This window comes from Rhinolophus sinicus, linkage group LG16 (genome assembly GCF_036562045.2).
Source record: "Rhinolophus sinicus isolate RSC01 linkage group LG16, ASM3656204v1, whole genome shotgun sequence".
Classification (NCBI taxonomy): Eukaryota; Metazoa; Chordata; class Mammalia; order Chiroptera; family Rhinolophidae; genus Rhinolophus; species Rhinolophus sinicus.
In genome coordinates this window covers 17,291,195-17,314,156 of record NC_133765.1, presented here as the reverse complement: position 1 = coordinate 17,314,156, position 22,962 = coordinate 17,291,195, and the positions used below count along the sequence as shown (strand labels likewise).

The window sequence follows — 22,962 nt, the reverse complement described above, 5'->3', positions numbered from 1 at the left end:
GGTTGTCTTTTGGATAGAGACCAAGACCAAGGCGAGGGCAGAAGGAAGGTCAAATAAATCACACATCGGAGTTAGAGAAAGAATCTCAGGCCAATCCCAGGTTTATTTACCAATCTGAAAACAAAATGTAGTGATTAAAGGAGACAGGGCTGGGTATGCCACTCTCATCTTAGCTTTCAGGCAACTATGGAAGACAAGGTAGGGGTAGGGACCTGGGCTGGGGAACCATGGTTCAGTGGGACTCGGGCAAGTCTCTCCTGTTCTCTGGACCTGCCTCCCATGGCACCCTGGAAATGAAGGTGCTTTGTGAACTGTCAAGGGCAGAGCAGGGTCAAGGCTTCCCCACTCATCAGATCATGGCCAATACCCCAGGCATCAGCTTCTTTATGGTGAGGTCTGCAGGTAGAAAGTCGTTGGCCTTCAGAATGTCTTCATGGGCCTCCTGGAAGAGGACCTCCCCCACTGCTGCCTCCACGTGCTGGAGCCATGCAGCCAACTTGGGTTGGCCTTCGAAGACTTGGCAGCCAGCACCCACAGGCTATAGGGAAAAAGAGAACAGGATAGGATAGGCGTGGATGAGCGAGGCCAAGGATGGCAGTATCTGCCTGGTTTGGAGACCACATGGCTCCAGAAGAGGTTACCACAAAAAAGTATAATCCCTTAGCCAGGTGGAGGCAGCACGGGCAGGACTTCAGCAACCCACCCTGTCCACTCTGCCCACAGCACTCACATGCATCAGCTCTGTGATGGTACCAGGTCAGCCAGGGAAATGTTGTGCCCAGAGCGAAAGGTCTTGTTCTGGAAGAACTTGCCCTCAAGTATCTTCAGAGTCACATCCAACTCTGTCAGAGTGACTGCCAGCATCTCAGGCGATACTGACTCACCCAGGAAAAGAGGGAACGTCGTCTGGTGGGTGGGCAGGCAAAGTGGGGAATTAGGGGTCAGCCCAGCTTTGGGGGCAGAAAGGCAAGCCCGTGCTCTTGGAGCTGCTTCCTGGTTCTATGTACCTTTCTTCCATGTCCTGGGTAGGCCGGCAGGGAAAGTCCCAAAGGACCCCTTTTCCTTGAACTATTCCTGCTTCCATGAGCTCTGATGGGTTGAGCCTTGGAGGTTTCTAAAAGACTCAACCCCCTTTGAGAATGACTCAAAGGGAACCTGAACAATGAGTGTCATACTTTGGGGGAGGGGAGTGCTGGCTTAGGAACTATCTATTTTATAACCTCTTTCCTCCTGCATATAAAATCAGTCCCTCTTACAATATAAGTAAGAGGATGGGCTTTTAAGGTCTCTCCATTAAAGCTCATTCTGTCCCTCACGAACTGTGTGACCTACAGCAAATTACGTAAATTCTCTGAGCTTCAATTTCCTCATCTACGATACAGGAATAACAGTACATGACTCGTCTTGTAAATAAAAACGTGAGGCCCAGAGAGGGACAGTCAGTTTCCAGAGATAGCACAGCCAGGGAAAGACTGCCAAGCATAGAACCAATGTCTTCTCACCCAGTGAGTTACTAGGGACTAAGGAGGAGAGTCAGGAGAGAGAGGTGTCCAGGATTTCGGGAGGAGGGCATTTTAGGGCAAAGCCATCAACAGCCTCAGGCTTAGCAGCTGTCAGGGAGACAGAGTAGATGGGGAGCACAGCACTTCATGGTTAGTAAAGTTGCTTGGGGGAGCCCCGGTTTCTGGAAAGATAAACAGGACTAGGACTGTACTCCAACTCCTGGCTCAGAGCTTCACTTCCCTCCCCCATACAACAAGGCTGGATCAGCAAACACACACTGGTGGCCTGGAGGCCAAGGCTGGGCTAATTGCATTCCTTTGGTTACAGAGTGTTTAAAAATATGAATCAGCTGCTGACATTTAAAAATGGAGACATTGCATATTAAAGTCCAGATTTCCAGCTTCTTTTTAACAAGAAAGGGAGAATTGCTACCTGGTACCCCAGCTGGGCATCTACATAAGGCTGATGTGGGGAGAAGCTGCTCCTTCAGGAGGGGCACATAGGCTCTCAGTGGGCCGGAGCCCACCTGGACCACCTCCGTCATTTATTTTTTTATTTTTGGGAGGGAAGGGGAACAGGACTTTATTGGGGAACAGTGTGTACTTCCAGGCCTTTTTTCCAAGTCAAGTTGTTGTCCTTTCAGTCTTAGTTGTGGAGGGCGCAGCTCAGCTCCAGGTCCAGTTGCCATTTCTAGTTGCAGGGGCACAGCCCACCATCTCTTGAGGGAGTCGAACCAGCAACCTTGTGGCTGAGAGGACACGCTCCAACCAACTGAGCCATCCGGGAGCTCAGCGGCAGCTCAGCTCAAGGTGCCATGTTCAATCTTAGTTGCAGGGGGCGGAGCCCACCATCCCTTGAGGGACTCGAGGAGTCCAACTGGCAACCTCGTGGTTGAGAGCCCACTGGCCCATGTGGGAGTTAGGAGCATGGTGCTCTAACCTCCTGAGCCACCGGGCCGGCCCAACCTCCGTCATTTATTATCTGCCTCACCTTTGCAAGAGATAGTCTACATTTCCCTTCTGTTCCGACTGGGTGGTTCCAAAGTTCTTAGGGTTTTAAAAAAGGGTTTTTGTTCCTCTTTAAATATAAAAGACCATAATAGGGTAATAAATAAATTCTGATTTATTCACATGATTAGATACTATAGAGTAGATAAAATGGATAAATTAGATTTACCCACAGCAATATGGAAAAATGCAAGTTGTAGAATGGTATGAGAGCACTTATATAAAATTTAAGCAAAACAAAACTTTATTGTGCTTGTGGACCTTTATAAAATGTAGTAATGTATCAAATCGTGAACTAGGACTTCCACTAGATTCCAGAGTGGGGTGGCCCTCAGGAAGGAGTGATCGCAACAAAGAGATCTTTTGACATTTGTGGGTGTGTTTTTTTTAACCATTTATTTGTTTATTTTTATTTGGAAATGTTTATATCAGTACAGTGGAACTAAATGTTAAGAGACACTGGATGTCATTACTTTGGTTATCATTAGTTTATTACAAAAGAGACATGGAAATTACTTATGTGATGAGATTTCAGAACATCAGTGGAATGGGCGCCATGTCATAGTGATTTATTTCAGTCTACATACTTTCCAGAATGTCACCATCTCTAAATAAGAAATAATCCTTGTCATCTATAACTACTTTGGTGCCTCCATATTCTGGAAGAAGAACTTTATCTCCAACTTTCACACTTACTGGTTGAATCTCTCCGCCCTTTCCTTTAGAGCCGGATCCAACAGCTACCACTGTTGCTTGCAATACTTTTCCTTGAGATTTTTCTGGAAGCATAATGCCTCCCTTGGTTACAGTTCCTGCAGCACTCCTTTCAACTAATACTCGGGCAAAGAGGGGGAGAAACTTTCTAAATGCCTGTCCTGCCATGACTCCGGTAGTCGCAGTTCTTACTTTGCTCTCGTGCCATGGTCGCAAGGAGAGAGCTGATCTTTTGACATTTGTTGACTAATGTTTCTTTCTTATATGAAAAATGATTTAAGACAGAACAATAAGACTCATGATCCAGAATTAATCAGACAGTTTTAAAAACGAGGAGTTCCACTTCTGATTAGGATTATCCACAGTCACAAAAAACATTTGTTTTCACCATAATGACCCTGGAAAGAAAATAATCTTATTTTTCTGTAAAACCATCAAAGAGTTATAGAAATCTTTAAAAAGGAAAATAAAAAAAAAGAACAAAACAAAAAAAGAAAAACGTCTAAATCTGTACTGTCCAATATAGTAGCCACCAGCCACAAGCGGCTACTGAGCTCTTGAAATGTGGCTGGTCCTAGCTGAGGTGTGGTTTACGTGTAAAATACATACCAGATTCTGAGGGCTTAGTTAAAAAAAAGAAAAAGAAAAAGATTTCATTAATAACTTTTTCTATTGGTTACACAGTGAAATAATTTTTTAATTTTTAATTATGGTAAAAAACATAGAACATAAAATTTACCATTTTAACTGTTTGATTCATTGGCATTGAGTACATTCACGAATGTTGTGCAGCCATCACCACTGTGGTATCAGAACTCTCTTCACCTTGTAAAACTGAAACTCTATCCCCATTAAACAACTCCTCATTTTCTCCCTCCCCCCATCCCCTGCGAACCACCATTCTCCTCTCTGTCTTCATGAATTAACTACTCTATATACCTTATTTAAGTGGAATCATACAATATTTGTCCTTTTGCATCTGGCTTATTTCACTTAGCAAATGTTTTCAAGGTTCATCCATATTGTAGCATGTGTCAAAATTTCCTTCCTTCTTAAGGCTCAAAGATATTCCATTGTATGTATGTACCACATTTCCATTCATCCGTCAATGGACACAGGGGGTGTTTCCACCTCTGGCTATTGTGATCTATGAATAATACTGTTATGAACTTGGGTATAGAAATATCTTTTCAAGACCCTGCTTTCAATTATTTTGGGTCTATACCCAGAAGTGAAATTGCTGGACCATTTGGTAATTCTATTTTTAATTGCTTTGAGGATTTATCATATTGTTTGCCACAGTCGCACCATTTTCCATTCCCACTAACAGTGCATAAGAGTTCCAATTTCCTCACATCCTTGCCAACACTTGTTATTTTCTGGTACATATATATATTATATGTGTTATATATAATATATATAATATATTATATATAATATAGAACATATATATGTTATATTATATATTATATATATAATATATATGTGTATATATACATATATAATATATATATTATAATGGCCATCCTAATGGGTGTGAGTGGTATCTCATTGTAGTTTTAATTTGCATTCCCCTAATTACTAGTGATGCTGAGCATCTTTTCATGTGTTTCTGGCCAAAATGATAATATTCTGAATATATTGGGTTAAGTATAATACATTAATTTCACCTGTTTCTTTTTACATTTTGAATGTGGCTACTAGAAAATTTAAAAGTACATATATGACTCACTTTATACTTCCATTTTGCAGCACTGGACTAAATGAACTAAATTCCAGAGGGGCATGAGCCTTTCCTAGGTACACAAACCACTTTTCACCCTTGGGGTCCAAGCAGGTAGGGTGAAAACTTGCCATCAGCTGGGACTTTTCTGACTAAGCAGCCATGTGGGGAACTGAGGGCAGGGCCTAAACGTAGAGAGATCTCATGGTTGTAGTGGTGCTTAGATTCTGCATCCCTCCTGGAGCAAGCAAGCAACTTGATCCTACCCTCAAGATACCTGAAAGCAGAGATGAACTGAAACTAACTAGAGTGCAACCCAGCCCACCTCCATATTAGCTGGAAGAGATTAACCTCCCACTGAGCCTCCTAACAAAAGAAAAGTGCAAGCTTTTCTACGGGTACTTATTATGTAGTTCTATTTCTACTCTTATACATCATATCTGACACACAATAATAAATTATAAGACATGCAAAGAAAGTGAAAATGTGACCCATAATGAAGAGGGTATAAAGTGACCAATAGGATCAGATCCACAGAGGGAGGCCGGATGGCTCAGTTGGTCAGAGGGCGAGCTCTCAACAACAGGTTTGCCGTTTCAATTCCCGCATGGGATGGTGGGCTGCACCCCCTGCAACTAAAGATTGAAAATGGGGACTGGACTTGGAGCTGAGCTGCATCCTCCACAACCAAATTGAAGGACAACTCCCTGGAGAAACAATATTCCCCAATAAAATTTATTTAAAAGAAAAAACACACAAAAAAAACAGATCCACAGAAAATCCAGGTGTTGAAATTAGCTGACAAAGACTTTTAAGTAACTTAGAAATGTGTTGAAGAATTTAGAAGAAAAGATGGACCAAATTAGCAAGCAGATGGTGAATTTCGGCAGAGCAATGGAAACACTGAAAAAGAACCAAATAAAAATTTCTAGAACTGAAAAAAATACATTGGATTAAATGGGTTTAAGAGCAACCTGGGCACAACAGAAGAGAAGGTAAAGTCAGTTCATTGGAAACTATCCAAACTAAAAAGAAGAATACAATAGTGCCTGAGCCCCTTTGGGAGTGATGCCCTCACTGTCTCCCCATCTCAGGGGCCTCACCTTATGCCACAGTGCCCAGAAGCAGTTTCTCCGTAAGGTTGTATGCTGCCACGCCAGGTATTCATCCACATGGGCACAGGCTGCAGGTCCTGAGGGTACCAGTGGTCAAGAACCTTATACTTGTGGGTCAGACAGAGCAGTATGGCCACACTGCAGGGGGAAGGGAGGACATGGTGGGTGTGGGAAGAGCATTGTGCTAGGGGCTTTGTACAGAGTCACTTCTTTAACCTTCCTGACAATGTGCCAAGGTATTTGCCTCATTTTCCAGACAAGGAAGCCAGGCTTAGAACACTGACGGGACTAGCCCAAGGCACACAGCCCTTGGTGGAGGAGCTGAGAGTCTCTCTGAGGCTAATACCTAAGCTTATCCTACCATCAGGCAAAATGCCACAGCAAAGTGGCCTGCCATGTGCTCAGAGACAATTCCTGATGGGAGGGCCAGAGAGAGCATCCTGGAGGAGATGGCATCAAAGCTGAGCCTTAAAGAAGCTCAGTTTTGTCCAGTCTGCATCCACTCTCCTCATCTGGCATTCAGACTAGCCTCATATGGCCTGATTATTCAAAAAACCTTCCTGTCATCCTTTTGCTCTTTGTCATCGCTATGTTCTCCCTAAAGTACTCCGTAGGAAACACTGGAGCTGCTGCAGGATCATGGAACAGCAGAACAGACGAGCCCTCTGGAGCCCTCTTCTTGCCCGGGGTCATGAGGGCTGCCATGATATTGGGATAGGGATGGGCTGGGAAGGGCACTGAGGATGTGTGACTTTGGGCCCACAGGTAGGTTTGCAGGAACTTGGAGTACCCCAAGGGCTGAGCACTCCAGCCAAAAGGGCAGAAAATCTCTGCATCTACCACTGGCCCATGTTCCTATTAGGAATCCTGCCCCCATACTCCAGCTTAACAACTCACTTGTCTCTACAAGAAACTCTGGAGTTCCTTTTGCTCCCAGCTAATTTTTCAAAGCCACCTCTGAAGAGGGTGCAGATCCCTGGCAGCCACAGATCTCTCAAGGGGGAGAAATGCAAGTATTGCACACTGCCCCTGGCAGGTACCCCTGAGTGCTCAACACCGGACGACACAAGGACTCAAGACAATATGGCCACAGGAAGGAAAAATGGTGCTAGCTGAGTGTCTGAGGAATTCTTTGGGGGTGCAACCATCTCGAGATTCCAGAGATGAGTTTAAAGCTCCAGGTTCTCCTTCTTGTGGGAGGGGTGACTTCGGTGACAAAAGGTCAGAACCAGGAAAAGGTTTGGCCTTTCCTAAAGAGGCTTCTACTTCTTGGGACTTGTTGTGATGTAAGAGGTCCATACGTTGGGGGTCCTGCAACATACAGATGCTGCAGCTGGAAGATGGAGCCACTGGACAGCCCAGACACCCCTGGGCTATCTCGAGGCAAGTTTGGCCAGAGGGTTGCCTCTAATGCAAGGTGACGCTGCCATCCTCTGCCCCTCCCTGCACCTCTGCCCTGAGCTACTCTCACCAACAACCACAGGATTGGTACAAAAGTAAAATACATGCTTGCTTTTTCAACCACCACTGTGGGTAGACCAGCGAACAGGCAGGGGCCTGGGTTTCAGCCCTGACTCTCTGTGTGATGTTGGGCAAAGGGCTCTGCACCTCTGAGGACTTTAGTTTTTTTGTCTATAAAGTAGAGGGTTAAGACAAGATGGTTCCATCAAGGTCTGGTGGCAGCCCAGGGCCCTGGTTACCTTTTGGTCAAAGTGAAGTCCCCATCCTTCAAAGCGGGCACCTTCTTCAGGGGTTCACCTGGACAAAGGCATCGCTGAGGTGCTGGCCTACAGAGAGTGCATGATGGTGGGTGGTAGGAGGAAAACACTGAGGGCCTGTGCCCATTCCCTGCAATGTCAGGGCCCCAATTTCACAGCTCTTTCCCAGCCTCCAGCTGCTCTCCTGCATGGTAAGTCTGGTGTGGGCCGCTGCTGCTATGGGCAGAACAGGCAGCTGCTATGCCAGGTGATACAAAATAGACCTGGACATCCCTTGCCAAGGCCCAGGGGGGGCATAACCTCCCTCCGACAGCCCACCAATCTTCAACAGAGCTCAAGGTGCAGGGTGTGATACTCCAGCTGGGCCTTTACATGCACCCCACCCACTGCCTTTGTATCATCACCAGCTTCATGAGCTGATATTTGGGTTATCCCAAGCCACAGGGGCAGAGTGGTTAGTCACCTGACTTCCTCCAGTGACATAAGTAGAGCCACCAAACAGAGAAGTGGCCTTTCCCTGGTATCTATTTAATTGTAACCAACTTCTACTGGGCTCTCTGTGTCCTCTTGCTCACCCTGAGGACACAGAGCTGGTCCTGCTTTTAGGCTCTGCTGGAGCTGGAACAGTAGCATTCTGGTCCCACCCACAGCCCCTGAAAGTTACAGCCCAGTGTCCCCATCCTCTCTCCCTGCCACCTTGGCACCTGCTTGAGTTTATCTGAGAGCTTTCTGCTCCTTCAGATGCGCCCAGAGAGAGGCTTCTGACGGGCACTTAAGTCTCATCACTGCCTCGCTCAACAGCCTTCAGTGGCTCCCTGTCACCCCAGGATCAGCGGGAAGCTCCCCAAAGCCATTCACATGCCCTTACCTCTCCAGTCTCAGCCACACCCAAGATCTTCCCTCTTCCCTCCCTTCAGACTGTTCCTTCACCAGGGACACCCTCCCTCCTCTGTTGGTGAAACACATTTCCTGCACCACTCTATATGACAGCCTGGCTGGGACAGCCCTTTGTCCTCGTGCCCTCTCCCCTGCCCATACTCTGCAGAGGGCACCCCTGGACAAGGGGCAGGACAAGGGGCAGACCACAGAGGACGCTGGGAAGAGATGATGATTCAGGCAGAAAGACAGGCCAGTGCAAAGGCATAAAGGCATGGTAGGAAAGTACCAGATGAAAGTCTCGGCCATTTGCTCCCCCAAGTATTTCGTGTGTTCTGCATCCCCCTTACCCCACCAAATGCCAGGCCTCGGCATGCCAGCTGTGTCCTTGGGGACTGTTGGGCCTGCCAGAGAAACAAATTCTCCTGCTTGGGGTGCAGGGCTCACCAAGCCCCCACAGCACCTCCTGTTCCCAGCATACCCCATGGGGTGCCTCCTCCCCATCAGGAGTAAGAGAAACAGAGGACAAGGTGAGTAAAGGCAAAGCAAGGGAAGGAGGAGGAAGACGGGACTCCAAAGCAGACTGAGCCAGTGCAGGGAGCCGGGCTGGAAAGTTGAGGCCCTGGGGTAGTGTCTGCTGTTGCAAAATGTCAGCAGCTGGAAGCCACAAAGGAGGGACTACACTCTGACCCAGTCTCTACACTTGTCCCCATTAACCCTTCTCCTCCTGTCCCCATCTCTTCCGGAGGTCGCCTATCCCTACGCCCAGTCGCACTGCTTTCTTGGCCAGGTCTCTCCTTCTTTCTTCATGCCCCACCCCCCTTTATTCAGCCTCAGCTTAGCCCTGTCTTCTAGTCCAGGGGACCAAACAGAGTTTGAAGGATTACCCAAATATCAGATCTTCCTCGTGGCTCATCTTTTTTCAGTGATGGTCCCAGGAAAGGGGTGGCACAGGGAGGGGTCCCCCAAGCAATGTTTGGCCTCCCCAACCTCTCAGTTCCCCAAACCCAGCTGGACCCACCTTTGAGAATCTCCATAGTGTGCAGCTCGAAGGGGATGCCATTCTTCTTGGCGAAGATGTAGACTGCGCGACATGCCTGGGACAGCAGATCCAGGTCGAGCTCCAGGCCCGTTTCAGGGGGCAGCGTGACCAGACTTGCGACACAAGGGGCACAGCATATTCCAGCGCTGGGAGTGGGACTTACCAGGAGGGGCAGCCATGCCTCCCAGATGCAGTTCCCCATTGGGCAGGAGCTGGGCACTTTGGTCCAATCTCTGGTGCTACCTTGGGCGTGCCTAAGGGGCTGGAGCCAGGGGCTCAGGGCTCAGCCAGAGGGTTGGCAATAGGGTAACAGCCCTTTGGAGGGCCCTCAGTCCCAAACCATTGTGACTGGCTCATTTCACTTAGCATAATGTCTTCAAGATTCATCCATATTGTAGTGTGTGTCACAATTTCCTATCATCCCCATTTTACAGATGAGGAAATTGAGGCACCGCATGGTTATAGACCCAGAAACTGTTTTCCTTTCCTTTGGTTATATACCCAGAAGTGGGATTGCTAGATCTCTCCTTATCATTTTAAAAGATGGAGAAACCAGCCCAGAGAAGGAAAGAAACAAACCCAGGGAATGTGAGGCACTGTGCTGGCAGGAGCAGGAAGACCAAGTCTGTCCAATTTTGGGGCATGCAATTGGAGTGATATGAGTTACCCCCAAATGCTGACCATAAGCCCCGAGGCTTTGATGCTTGCTAGAACTGGGATCTCTGGAGTATGGGTCTAAGAGAATGAACTCTGGAACCAGACTTTCTGGTGCATTCCACTGTGTTCAGAGAACATACATTGTATGATTTCAATTTGTTTAAACGTATTGAGATTTTATGACCTAACATATGTTCTATCCTGGAGAGTATTCCACGTGCACTTAAGAATGTTTATTCTGCTGTTCTGGAGTGGAGCGTTATATGTATATACCTGGTAAATCCAATTGGTTTGTAGTGTTGTTCAAGTTCTCCATTTCCCTGATGATCTTCAGTTTCATTCTATCCTTTATCGATGGTGGAATATTAAAGTCACCGACTATAATTATTGGCAGTTTAGTCATATTTAAATTCTTTTTGGAAGCTGGAAGGACCCACTATCTCCCACTCCCACATCAGACACTATCCTCATCCCAACTGTCACAGGCTCAGCAGCCGTGGTGGTTGTTCCAGTTCTTTATTAGGCAAAGAAACTAAGTTGTTTTCAGCATCTCTCCCAAGGAAGGAGGCTCAGAGGGTTAAGCCAGCCAGGCTCTTCAGGACGGGCTGCTTCTACTTGAACTTCTGCAGCAACTTGCAGACCCTCTCCTTGACTGTCGGATCCAATGTTGAACAGTCCCAGTCCGTCAACTTTGTCAGCCGTTCATGAGCCTCCAGGAAGAGGCCAGAGCCAATGGTCAGCTCCACCCTCATGCGCCACTCAGCCAGCTTGGGGCTGTTACGGAAGACGTTGTGGTTGCCTGCCATGGGCTATGGATAGACAAAGAGGAAGGTGTGGTCAGTCTGCGGGGCAGCCCCACCTGAGTCCCCTCCTGCAGCTTCAGTCTGCTGACCTCTGAAGCCTGGAGCAGAGGTCACAGGTTCTGTAATACATGTGGGATAGTGATGGAAGACTCAGAGTCCCCTGGGTCTCTTGGCCACTGGTCTTGCTCCAAGGTTCCTGATTCCTTCTCTGAAGTGAGGCCTGGCCCAGGTGGTTCCCACTTCTCCAGTGTGAAACCTCTTATGGGTCCTTTCTTCTTCCAGGGAAACCCCTTGTTCCCAGATGAGGGTGGGAGGAATCAGTTCTTTTTTCCCATGTTGAACCTCGCTCTGTGGTCAAGCACAGGGGTTGGGACAGGAGACCTAGCAGGCCGCCTAAGAAACATGCATCCAAGATGCTCAGGGGCCCAAAAGGGGATGGGGGACGCTAAATGTAAGTGGCAGGAGGTGAAATGTCCCACTGCACCACCTGGGACAAAAAAAAATGGAGTGGTTTTTCCTGGTGCTGGTCTGTACTGCGCACTGACCAAGGACCAAAGTGGCCACTTTCCAACTGGCCAGATATTACGTTGACCTCACAAGTCACCGCCCAGGGTCTAAACTGGCCTTCCTGCACTCCAACTAGGTCAGAACTGGCTACCTCCCCTGCATGAATGCCCCACACCCAAATCCGCAGTGGATGCCCCTTTGACCCAGAGACAGGGGACTGCTCTGTACAGCTGTCTGGAGCTCTGGAAAAGGGGCACTTCAGCCATAAGGACTCTTTGGAAACCTCTGGACACTTCCTGAAGAGTCCACGAGGGGCAAGAGGCATCCAGGATCCTGGCTGACTGATCAAGAAGTGCTGTGTTCTTCTCCCTGTCGCAGGCTAACCCTCCAGCTCCTCCCCACACTGAGGAATCTTTGCAAAGCATGGATGCTCATGATCCTCCCCGACTCAAAACCTGCTGTGTTCCCTGTGGTCTCCAGCCACCCAGACTTGGCTCCCACTCCCGCCATGTTTTCCCCTTCACCAGCCTATCCTCAAGCGATGGCCCCTCTGGTCACAGATGAGTCCCACCTCTGCCTGGGCTCTGTCTCCCCAACACCGCACTCCATACCTGCATCATCTCCTCCAGAGCCACCACGTCGGCCAGTGAGATGTTATCCCCGGTGATGAACATCTTGTCCTGCAGAAACTTCTCCTCAAAGAGCTGCACGTTTTTGTTCACCTCATCTAAAATCTCCTCTGTCTTCTGAGCTGGAACCTGCTCACCTGTGATCATTGGGATCAGCAGCTGGCCAGGACAGGGGAGAGGAGGGAAGAGGAGGCTACACCCTTGTCCCACCTGACCCTTGTCTGCTAGAGAGGTATTGGACAGAACTAAAGATGTAAAGTAGTTTCACCTCTTTTAGCAGTTCGGGTTGGCAGAAGTTATCTGGGGCCATTGTTCAGAAAAACTTTTGAGATCTCGCAGGAAAAACAATCATGTGATTGATTAGTGATGTCTGTCACAGGCATAGGGTAAGAAGTATTGGTACATGTGCTGGTTACAGTTATGTGCTGCGATGGACTGCATATATGATGGTGGTCCCATAAGATTATAATGGAACTGAAAAATTCCTACTGCCTAGTGATGTTGTAGCCATCATCATGTCATAATGCAACGCATTACTCACATGTTTGTGGTGATGCTGGGGTAAACAAACCTACCGCACCACCAGTCGTATAAAAGTACAGCACAACCATTATGTACAATACATAATACTTGATAATGATAATAGATGACTGTGTTCCTGGTTTATGTATTTACTATACTATACCTTTTTATCATTATTTTATTTTTATCATTATTTTAGAGTGTATTCTTCCTACTTATAAAAAAGAAAAAGTGTGCTGTAAAACAGTAGGCTGTGTTACTCTGGCAGCAGCCTCATACAGCTCATGTTTATCATCATCTCTTTGACCGCGTCATTTTCTCTTGTGCTGGAATGAATCTCATGTCATTTTGTACCATAACATGCTGTCCTTAAGAGCAATAGGCTCTACCACGTAGCCTAGGTGTGTAGCGGCTATCCCATCTAGATTTGTGCAAGCGCACTCTGTGATTTTGCATAATGATAAAGTCACCTAATGACACATTTCTCAGAACATATCCCTGTCATGATTGTAGTTGTCATCTTCAAATTTGCTGGTCTCTATGGGCCCTTCGACTGATATTTTCTAGGTCAGAATGAAATTCCTTGAATCCTGTCTTAGCTTAAGTGAGATCAGCCCCTCCTGAGTACCCTTCCACTTGCCTTTACACTTGCCTCTTTCATACCCAGTGGTTCACTCCACACTCCCAACATCTCCATAAGGCAGGCAGGAGAGGGAGCTGAGGAGATGAGACTCAGGGAGGCAGGGACACTTACTCGAGCCCACCAGTGGTCAGCCCCATCTGTGACCTGCTCACCTTGATCCACAGTATCTTGCTCATGGGTAGCTGAATGGCTGTGTGCTGCCAGGCCATGAACTCATCCACGCGGGCACGTACGTGCAGGTCTGGTGGGTACCAGTGTGAGGGTGCACTGTACTTGCGGCACAAGTACAAGAGGATGGCCACGCTGCAGAAAGGGCAGGTCAGGGCACTACTTTTGCCTTCCCCCACTTCAATACACCGACCACCACCCCAGCATGGCCTGGGCCCAATGTGGGGCCTCCAGCCACAGACAGTCTCTAGTCACCGACATTCTCCCTGGGAAAGGCTGCAGGTCAGTCCGCCAGTCAGCAAGGGCAGGGAGGGAGACCCCGCAGGGTGAGGAGGAGTTGGCGGATGGCATCAGGAAAAGCAGTCCAAAGAGAGAACATGTGTGGAAATGTGGGTGCAAAAAGGAGCGTGGTAAATTTGGAGAAAGGAGTCAGAGAGTGTGACTAGAAGAAGGGTAGGGGCAGGGGGTGGTTAGAGACAGCCAGCAGTGGGAAGGCCACATGGGGAGGCCCTTGGAGATTCAGGAATGATATGGACTTAACTGTCAAGCTTTTGGGTTATATAAGCAGCGGGATGAGAAGACCCACTTTGACTCTTAGAAAGATCCCCCCGGTGTTAGATGGAGGGTGAGCCACAGGGGCAGAAGCAACAACAGGGAGGCCAGGATGGAGGCAGCCGCAATGCCCAAGCAAGGGGTGCTGGGGTCTGGGCAGGGCAGAGGCCACAATGGGGTATAGGAGGAAACGGGCTGAAGGCACACTTTGGAGGGGATGTCCCAAGCCTTGCTGTTGGCTGGTGGGGGAAGGGCAGGGAGGAATTCAGGCTGGACACGGGTGTTTGGGGTGGCTGGGATATCTGGGGCCTCAGAGAGTCCTGAGCTCAGTCTGATATGACATCAAAGTCTGAGCATGTGGGGTCCCCTGGGCAGAGTCAGCAGATAGGAAGAAGCAGAGATGGGTGGAGGGAGAGGAAGAGCAGAAGGAACAGCCTGGGAGCGGAGAAGGAGAAAGGAGTCCCAGAGAAGGAGGAAAATCCTAAATCCTGAATCATATCAGCTGATCCCACTAACCCTATAAGGTGGTTACTGGTATGTTGCCTACCTGCATTTGAGGAAACTGGGGCTCAGAGATACAACTAACTTGCCAAAGAGACGCATCCCATGAGTGGCAGCATCGGGGTTTGACCTCAGCAGCCCAGCCCCAAGCATGCACCCTGCTACCTTTCTTGACTGCCTGGCATAACTAGTGACCTTGGTCAGGTGTGTGTGGGGGGCATGAGGGAGCTGGGGAAGTGGGGGGAGTAGAGTGAATTGGCAGCAAGGGCAACGAGATGGTCTTCAGCCACTGCAGGAGGCTTGAGAGGCAGGCAGAGGCTTGCCTCAGTGGCCCAGTACCCTGGCCCATTCTATGACCTCTGGGAGCTCCACCCTTGCTGGCCAGTCCTGGGTCACAACTGCTTCGAGCAGACCAGCCAGTGGCTCCCAGACCCAATTGATTCCTCCCAGCTTGTCTGAAGCCTGTGCCACCCGCCAGAGCCCACCGCCCCCACCGCAACACTTTCTGTATGCCTTTGTCACCACCACACTTTCTGTGTTTCCTTGTCCTGAACCTTGAGATTGGGTCACCCAACACTAATTCTCTGACATCAGCCCTCCCAGTCCCACACTGGGAGTGCCAGGACCAAAGGGGACCCATCCACACCAGCATGTTCTAAAACACTTCCTGCCTCCAGGGTGGACCAGACTTTGCTATGACTGGTGGAGCCCTTTTAAGCATCACAATCCCTGGAATGACCCTGGAGAGGGCATGTGGTCTTCTATCTGCCCAGCACTCTTTCCCCCACTGTTTCCACAGGGACCTGCTCCACCATCTCTAATTGAGTGATTGTGACGGGGGTGGCTGGCAGTCACGGGTCCCAGGCCCCAGCTTGTGGAGTAGTTCACAAGCAAGCAGGTAACTCAGACTGGGCCCACCCCTGTTCTTCCCTGGGAACGTCGATTCCCCGAGAAGGAAGGGTTGTTCCTTTCCTGAGAACCAGATACTCCAATGATGTGGCTACAAAGCTGCTGGTAGCTGTGACTATCGAGAATACTGAGAGGAGAAGGCCGACATACTCACAGGGACGCCCCACGGGCAATATGGGCAGGAAAAGCATCAGCACCACAGCGGCCAGGCTCAGATTCCTCTGGCTTGTCATGCACACCAATAAACTACTAGAACTAGTTGAAGTGGATTTCTGCCATTTGCAGCTGGTGTCCTTAGCCCCTCACTAAGTGCTCTAATAGACACATTTGGGCATTGGGGCCTGGGAGGCTAGAGGGGGTGAGGAAAGGCCTAAGGGAATGTGAGTGGATTCACCAGGCATGAAGAGCACATCATTCTAAGGCTTAGACTAGGAGCTGAAAGGGAAGGGACCATCAGGGTGAGAATGTGGCATAATAAGGCCAAGGGCAGAGGGGAGGTGTTCTGGCATGTTGAGGTTAGGGCCCTGCTCTGGAGAGAACACCAAGGATAAGGCTGAACAACCGTTTGCCAAAGAGACTAGGTGCATGACTTGTGGACCCAAAGAACCATTTCAACAGAAACACGCCATCTTGGACGGAAGGAATCCAAGACGGGATAAAATGAAGGAAGGTTGTCAGACTTCTGTGAAATGGGCTGATGGAGCTATACAACTGCCATGTGTGTTAGCCTTCAAGAAAAGGGAAGAATGACCCAGAGGGAGGTACAGAGGCCAGTAGGGTTGTCCTGCCACCAGAGGCCCAAGTGGGGTACTGGGGTGAGACCTGGTCCTTGGCCTTCCTGGTTCAAGAGGATGGGGACACCACCCACAGGACAGATGGTGAGCCAAAGAAGATTATTCTCAACCCTTAAAATCTAAGGCAACTTTTCCTGCTAGGTTTCAGGCTTGCTTGAAATGCATAAATTCTATTTTCCTTCCTCTTCCTCTGTTTTGGAATGGGCATGTCTATCCCATGCCTGTCACCCCGATGGTATTTTGGAAACAAGATGACTTGTCATCTGGTTTCACAGGTTCACAGATGGGGAAATTTTGCCCCAGGATGAATCATCCCCTGACTCTCACCCATACCTGATTTGGCTGATTTAGATGATGGTGTTTTGGACTTAAAGTTCATGCTGGGATGGTTAAGACTTTGGAGATACTGGGATGAGGAGAACATATTTTGCACATGAGAAGGACATGGATTTGGAGAAGCCAGAGGGCAGACTGTTATGGATTGAACTGTGTCCCTCCAAAAAGCTGGGTTGAAGTCCTAATGCCCAGTCCTTCAGAATGTGACTGTATTTGGAAATAGGGTCTTTACAGAGGTAATCAAGTTAAAATGAGGTCATTAGTGTGTACTCTTAATCAAATATGACTGGTGTCCTTATAAAAAAGAAGAAATTTGGACACAGAGACGTACACAGAGGGGAGGTAGTGTGAAGAGAAACAGGGAGAAGGTAGCCATCTACCAGCCAAGGAACACCTGAGACTCCCAGAATCTAGGAGAAAGGCCTGGAACACATCCTTCCCAGCCCCTTCAGAAGGAGCAGAGCCCTGCCAGCATGTGGCTTTCAGACTTGTAGCCCCAGAACTGTGACACAATACATTTCTGTTGTTCTAAGCCCCCAGTCAGTGTTATAGCAGCCCTGGGAAAGTACCAGGCCTGGGTCTGTGGTCCACTTGGGAGATAAGAGTTGAAAATGATGAGACTGCCTGTGAAGCAGTCTGAAAACCAATCAACCCTGAATCTTACTAAAGCTCTGGATCCAACTACCAATTTACACTAAATGAAGGGACACAACATCACGTTCCAAAACACCGTAGGAATGCAATCAGCAACATTTACACTGTGGAAACTCCACAGACCCATGGACCTGGTTCCTTCAACCCCAACAAAAAATGCAGATAGAAGGTGGGGCGTGGGTGGGGCTGTAAATTAAAAGTCATTTAAGACAGAGATCAACCCATGGCAATACTTGCAGCTTATCTGGACCCTGATTCAAACACATGAACTGCAAAGGAAATATTTAAGAGATAATCAGAGATTTTTGAATATGAACAGGATATTTGATAAACTCCAGTGATTACTATTAATTTTATTAGGTGTCATCATGGTATTGGGGAGGTGTGTTTCTTTAAAAGAGATCTTATTTTTTGGAAGTACATTCCTAAACATTTCTGGGTGAAATGATGGGGTGGCCAGGAGGCAGGGAAGTACAATAGGGTACAGATGATGCAAAATAGGCCCCTGAGTGGACAAACGGACAACGGTTGGAGCTGGGTGATGGGTACTTGGGGGTCATTATAATCCTCATTAGCTGGTATTCATCTACGTTAGTGTATGTGTGAATATTTCCATAGTAAAAGAAATAAACAAGCACTAGCAGGTCAGCTCCAGGTTAATCTCCCAGGAGGAGCAATGGCAGATGGAGGAAGGGCCCCAGGAAGACTCTTACCTTTCAGATAAGATAAAGTTTCCATCTTTGAGGCTGGGCAGCTTCCTCAGGGGGTTGATCTCTATATATTCCTTGCTGTGGTGGTTACCTGAGAGGGGCAGGGAAGGTCTGAGGCTGCTGGCACCCCAGGAGAGAGCCAGGACTCCCAGAGGCAGAAATGCCTTTCTCTCCGTTGGCTCAAAAAGGGGAAACTGAGGCCCAGAGGATATCATGGCTCAACCCAAGTCAGAAGGCAAGTCTGTGGCAGAACAGGGACCAGTACCATGACAACTGCCCTCATCTCAGGCTCTGTGACCAGAAATACCTTTTGGCTCACAGATGCTGGAGGCTGCCAGTTCCAGCCGGAACCCTGGGCCTGAAGCCCTAGCCTGCAGCTGGCAGCATTAGCCTCATCACACAGCTGGAATCCAAAAGGGAGCCTTTGACCAGCAATCAACCCAATGTGGGGGCAGGAGTTTTAACTCTTCCTTGACCAGCTGTCTCCAGTTAGAAATATTTCCGGTGCTCTACTCACAAGCTGTTTATTTCTGGAGCTCCCATGTATTCTCTTTGTTCTAGAGGCCCCTGCCTCTGCAGGTTGATCTTTTAAGCCCCGTCTGTGCTTGGGGGTGTGTTGGAGACCATGGGCAGAGACTCACCGGGGTCTGTGTCACCCTGAGCAGGTTGGAACACTGGGGCAGGATGGATATCGACCAAAGCAGCATCTGGACTCTTACATGTGGGATGGCCAGACACCTCTGCGACCTTTGCCAACGTCATTGGCAGGTGCTTTACAGCTGACAAGACTGGACACCCACACCCTGGCTGGGCGCCTGGGGGCTCCTCCGCAGTTCTCTCTCCCACTTTACCCTCTAAGAGCCTGTTCATCGTCCTGGGGCAGAATTAGTGGAGACTGGACACAGCCTGCACTTCCCTTAGGAACCTTTCTTCCCCTGTAGACTTTGGGGAAGGCGTCTCCCTGGTCGCTGCCTCCACTTTTCAGAAGCACTCTGACCTTGTGTCCTGCCTACTCCCAGGGCCAGGCCTGCCTGGGCAGCAGTGGGGCCAACCTTTCAGCAGATCCACAAACTGGAAGTCAAAGGGGATGCTGTTCTTCTTGACGAAGATGTAGACGGCGCGGCAGGATGCCGACAGCAGGTCCAGGTAGAGCTCCAGGCCCATGCTGAAACCCGTGTTGGGCCCTCTCCAGCTGTGGCCAGCAGGCCCTGAGCATGAGCCTAGATGCAGCCTGAGCCCTGGCCCTGCGCCAGCCAGCCCTCTCCAACACAGAGCCAAGGCCCCGCATTCTGGAACGTCTTGTTTCATTTGGTGTTGTCATGAGGCCATGAGCCTGGAATTCTGACAGCAGCAGGATTCTGAGAACACCCAGGAGTAGGCTGGGAGAGGCCCCAGGCTCAGAACAGGAGGCTGGCAGGGGCACTTAGGGTGGCTGTGACTCTGCCCTCCTCCTCCGTTGGCACATAGTGTGTCTGTGCCTGTGTCTGAGAAGGGCTTACGCACAGGAATTCCCATGGCCAGGCTTTCTTAGTACAATGTGACCAAAGGGGCTTTGCAGGGTCCGGAGGAGGACGGGCAATGAAACCTAACCTTGGAGGGCTCTAGAAGCAGAGAGTGGGAGTATTTACTGCTCAGTCCAGCTTGAACTGTAGCTAGAAAAGGATTGGGAGAGAGAGAAACAAGGGTCTGGGACAGAGTCAGAGGAGAGTCCAGGGGAGGCCAGGCAGGCTATGCCATGCAGAGGAGCCCAGAAACTTCTAGCTTGGTTGGGATTGGCAGTGGCCAGGGATTAACACTGGCGGCTGAGGAATGTGGACACTATGGGGAGGCCTGAGTGTTACTCACTGTCTGCTGTGATCTTGGAAGATTCCCTGTCCACGCAGAAATGGGGAGAGCCCACTTCCTGGAGCACAGCAAGGCTGGAGACAAGTGGAGAGCACACAGCCTGTTTATTGCAGTCAGCAGCGGACAGGATTGCGGGCAGCACTCCTCTCAGCGGAGCGGCTCCTACAGCTGCTGCTGCAGCTCCTGGGCCAGCTGAACGTCCCGCTGTGCTTCTTGGGGTCCCGAGGTTTGAGTATGACGCTCTGGGCCTCCCGGACAAGCTCAGGGCCCAGGGCAGCCTCCCGTGGGCCCACCATGCTGCCAACTGGGGCCAGTCTGGGAAGACATCACAGCCAACAGCAGTGGCCTGGAAGACAGGGTAGATGGAGCGGGAGGCTCAGCCCAGCCCTGAGTATCCCCCAGAGAGCTAACGGACAGGACAAACTCACCTGCATCAGCTCTGTGAGCACCATCAGGTCAACCAGGGAGACCTGCTCCATTGCCAGGAAGGACCTAGCCACCAGGACCTCCGGATCCAGGTGTCGTAGAGCGGGCATCAGCCTACCCAACAGCCGCTCCAGCTATGTGGCATCCAGTTGAGGGGCAGGAGACACTGGACAGGGAAGAAAAGAGGCAGTTTATCTTGGGTTTCTCTAAACTCCTCAGCTTCCTCTCTCTTCTTCCCCAGCCGCCATCCATAAGTCATTTCCTCTGTGTTCAGCAGGATTCTGAGGTTTCATTCAGGCTCAGAGGAAAGAGTGCTGTGATAGATTAGTGATGTCTGCCTGAGGCAGTGGAGTGGAGGCAGCATATGGGCCAACTGGTCCCTCACATGTCTGGGGTCCTGGCTCCTGCCCAATCCTGCCCAATAGAGCAGGTAAGTTCACCTTGCACAGGTAGACATAGGATGGCAGTGTGCTGTCACACCAGATACTCATCGACGCAGGCACGGGCCTGCAGGTCAGGTGGGTACCAGTGAGCCTCAGTCTGGTACTTGCGGCTCAGCTATGAAAGGATGGCCACACTGCAGGAAGGGGTGTCAGAGATCACCCCACCCTGCCAAGACTGCAGGGCTCTATTTCTCACAAGGAGGGTGATTTGACGGGGTTTCTCTCTGACTCCAACTCCAGGAGACAACCTCCCCCCTCTCACATCCCCCTCCAGATGGCACGTTTCCCCCACCAAACTGCTCCATTCCTTCATTTTCAAACTCTGCTCCTCCCTGGGCCCAGTTTCAACCTCCTTCCTGGCTAGTACTACAGCCTGGGTTCTCCCTCAAGACCAGAGTCTGGGGGAGGGGCTCAGAGGGAACCCCTGTCTAGGTCCCCTTCTGGCTCCTGGCACTGGGAGCCCAGTTTCCACTCTCAGACAGGCCCCATTTTCCAGGGAGGAAACGGGGCAGGAAGTTCCGTGACCTGCCCTCAGCAGAGTGAGCACGTGGGGAGCGGGGATGCAGAGCCCAGTGCCACCCTGGGGCTCCCTGGCTACTGTGACTCTGAAAGGACATGTTCAGGACATCTGGGGAGGAGCTCACTTCAAGCTTCACTCCAGGTTCTCCCCACTCTGAAGTTCCCAGCTTTAGCCCCCAAGCAGCCCCCTGGTCCAGCCCCCTGCCCTCTGAGCTGGGCAGGCTGACAGGAGGAAGGGGTTGAAGCAGTTGAGAAAGCTCTCCAAGCAAGAGGATATCAGCCTTCTGCTATGTCTCTCCGCCTCCCCACAACCCTGAGCTCCAGACCAGGCAGAACCTGGCTCTCAACCTGGCTCTCAGCCTGACTATCCCCTGGTCACCGTTACCACTCGGCCGGGAGGAAGTCCCTATCTCTGAGGGCAGTCACCTTCCCCAAGGGGTTCACTTTCAGGATTTCCAGCTTCAGGTGCTCCCTTGGGAGGCAGAGAGGAGGGAGGCTTAGCACTGGCTCTGGCCCTTGGCGCTCCATCCATGGTGCCACCTAGCTCCAGACTCACCTCATGCCGACTTCAGAGGCCTCGGCTCAAAGGGAATGCCATTCTTCCTGGCAAATATGTAGATGGTACAGCAGGGAGGTGAGTGCAGGTTCAGAAAGAGCTCAAGCACCATTGCTGTTTCTCTCTCTGGCCTCACCTGCCCTCTCCTCACACCTCCAACCTCCGACGTCCAGGAGCTTCCTCTGTCCCTCAAAATGGAGCCTGAGGTCTGTGGCCCTCCCTAAAGCCCACTTCCTCCACCACTGGCTGGTGCCTTGCCAAGCTGCCACCCCTCCTCTTCTATGGGGAGTGACAGTGGGGTGGGCTATGCCCCTTGGTAGTGGGTTTTCCAAAAGCAGGGTCCCCAGTCTTGCCCTCTTCCTCCTTCACAAGGTGTTGCAAGCCCATGAACACTCCTGCCTCCTGCTCCGTCCCTCCGGCTGGGACCAAACACCGGTCCTGCTGGGCCTCCCTAATCTCTGCTTGGGACAACCAGTGTGGCTTTCACACTCTTTCAACTTGAAGTAATACAGGCAGGTGGGCTGGGAGGACAGCTGGGCAGACACACACTTTGGGTCTTTAAGGCCTTCTATGTATGCCTTCCCACTAGCCTGTGACACACACACACTCACACACACATGCCTCCCCACCTCCAGCCCTGGTCACTCCTCTCTTCACACTGAGAAATATCCTCACATCTTAAAAGCACCTCTGGGGCCGGCCCAGTGGCTCAGGTGGTTGGAGCTCCGTGCTCCTAACTGCGAAGGCTGCCAGTTCGATTCCCACATGGGCCAGTGGGCTCTCAACCACAAGGTTGTGCCAGTTGAATTTCCCGAGTCTGGCAAAGGATGGTGGGCAGCACCCCCTGCAACTAAGTATGAACACGGCACCTTGAGCTGAGCTGCCGCTGAGCTCATGGATGGCTCAGTTGGTTGGAGCGCGTCCTCTCAACCACAAGGTTGCCAGTTCGACTCCCACAAGGGATGGTGGGCTGTGCCCCCTGCAACTAGTAACAGCAACTGGACCTGAAGCTGAGCTGCACCCTCCACCACTAAGACAGAAAGGACAACTTGAAGCTGAATGACATCCTCCACAACTAAGATTGAAAGGA

The 22,962-nt window shown here is 50.1% G+C and overlaps 1 protein-coding gene and 2 pseudogenes across 2 annotated transcripts; all 3 read right to left on the bottom strand.

The window, feature by feature from the left end:
* Positions 1-197: 197 nt before the first annotated feature.
* On the bottom strand, positions 198-10,155 carry LOC109433805 (glutathione S-transferase theta-1; annotated as a pseudogene).
* On the bottom strand, positions 3,090-3,392 carry LOC109433832 (10 kDa heat shock protein, mitochondrial; annotated as a pseudogene).
* Positions 10,156-10,830: 675 nt separating the features above from the next.
* On the bottom strand, positions 10,831-19,349 carry LOC109433811 (glutathione S-transferase theta-4). Of its 2 annotated transcripts, XM_019710326.2 has the most exons (5): positions 19,136-19,349; positions 18,087-18,174; positions 13,612-13,762; positions 12,277-12,453; positions 10,831-11,164 (listed from the first exon to the last, which is right to left on the bottom strand). In XM_019710326.2, the coding sequence occupies exons 1-5, from the start codon at positions 19,245-19,247 to the stop codon at positions 10,967-10,969; spliced, it is 726 nt and encodes a 241-aa protein (XP_019565885.2). In that variant the 5' UTR covers positions 19,248-19,349; the 3' UTR covers positions 10,831-10,966. The 2 variants fall into 2 exon arrangements, with proteins under 2 accessions (XP_019565885.2, XP_074177605.1); XM_074321504.1 differs by lacking the exon at positions 19,136-19,349 and having other exon boundaries at positions 18,087-18,324.
* Positions 19,350-22,962: the final 3,613 nt, after the last annotated feature.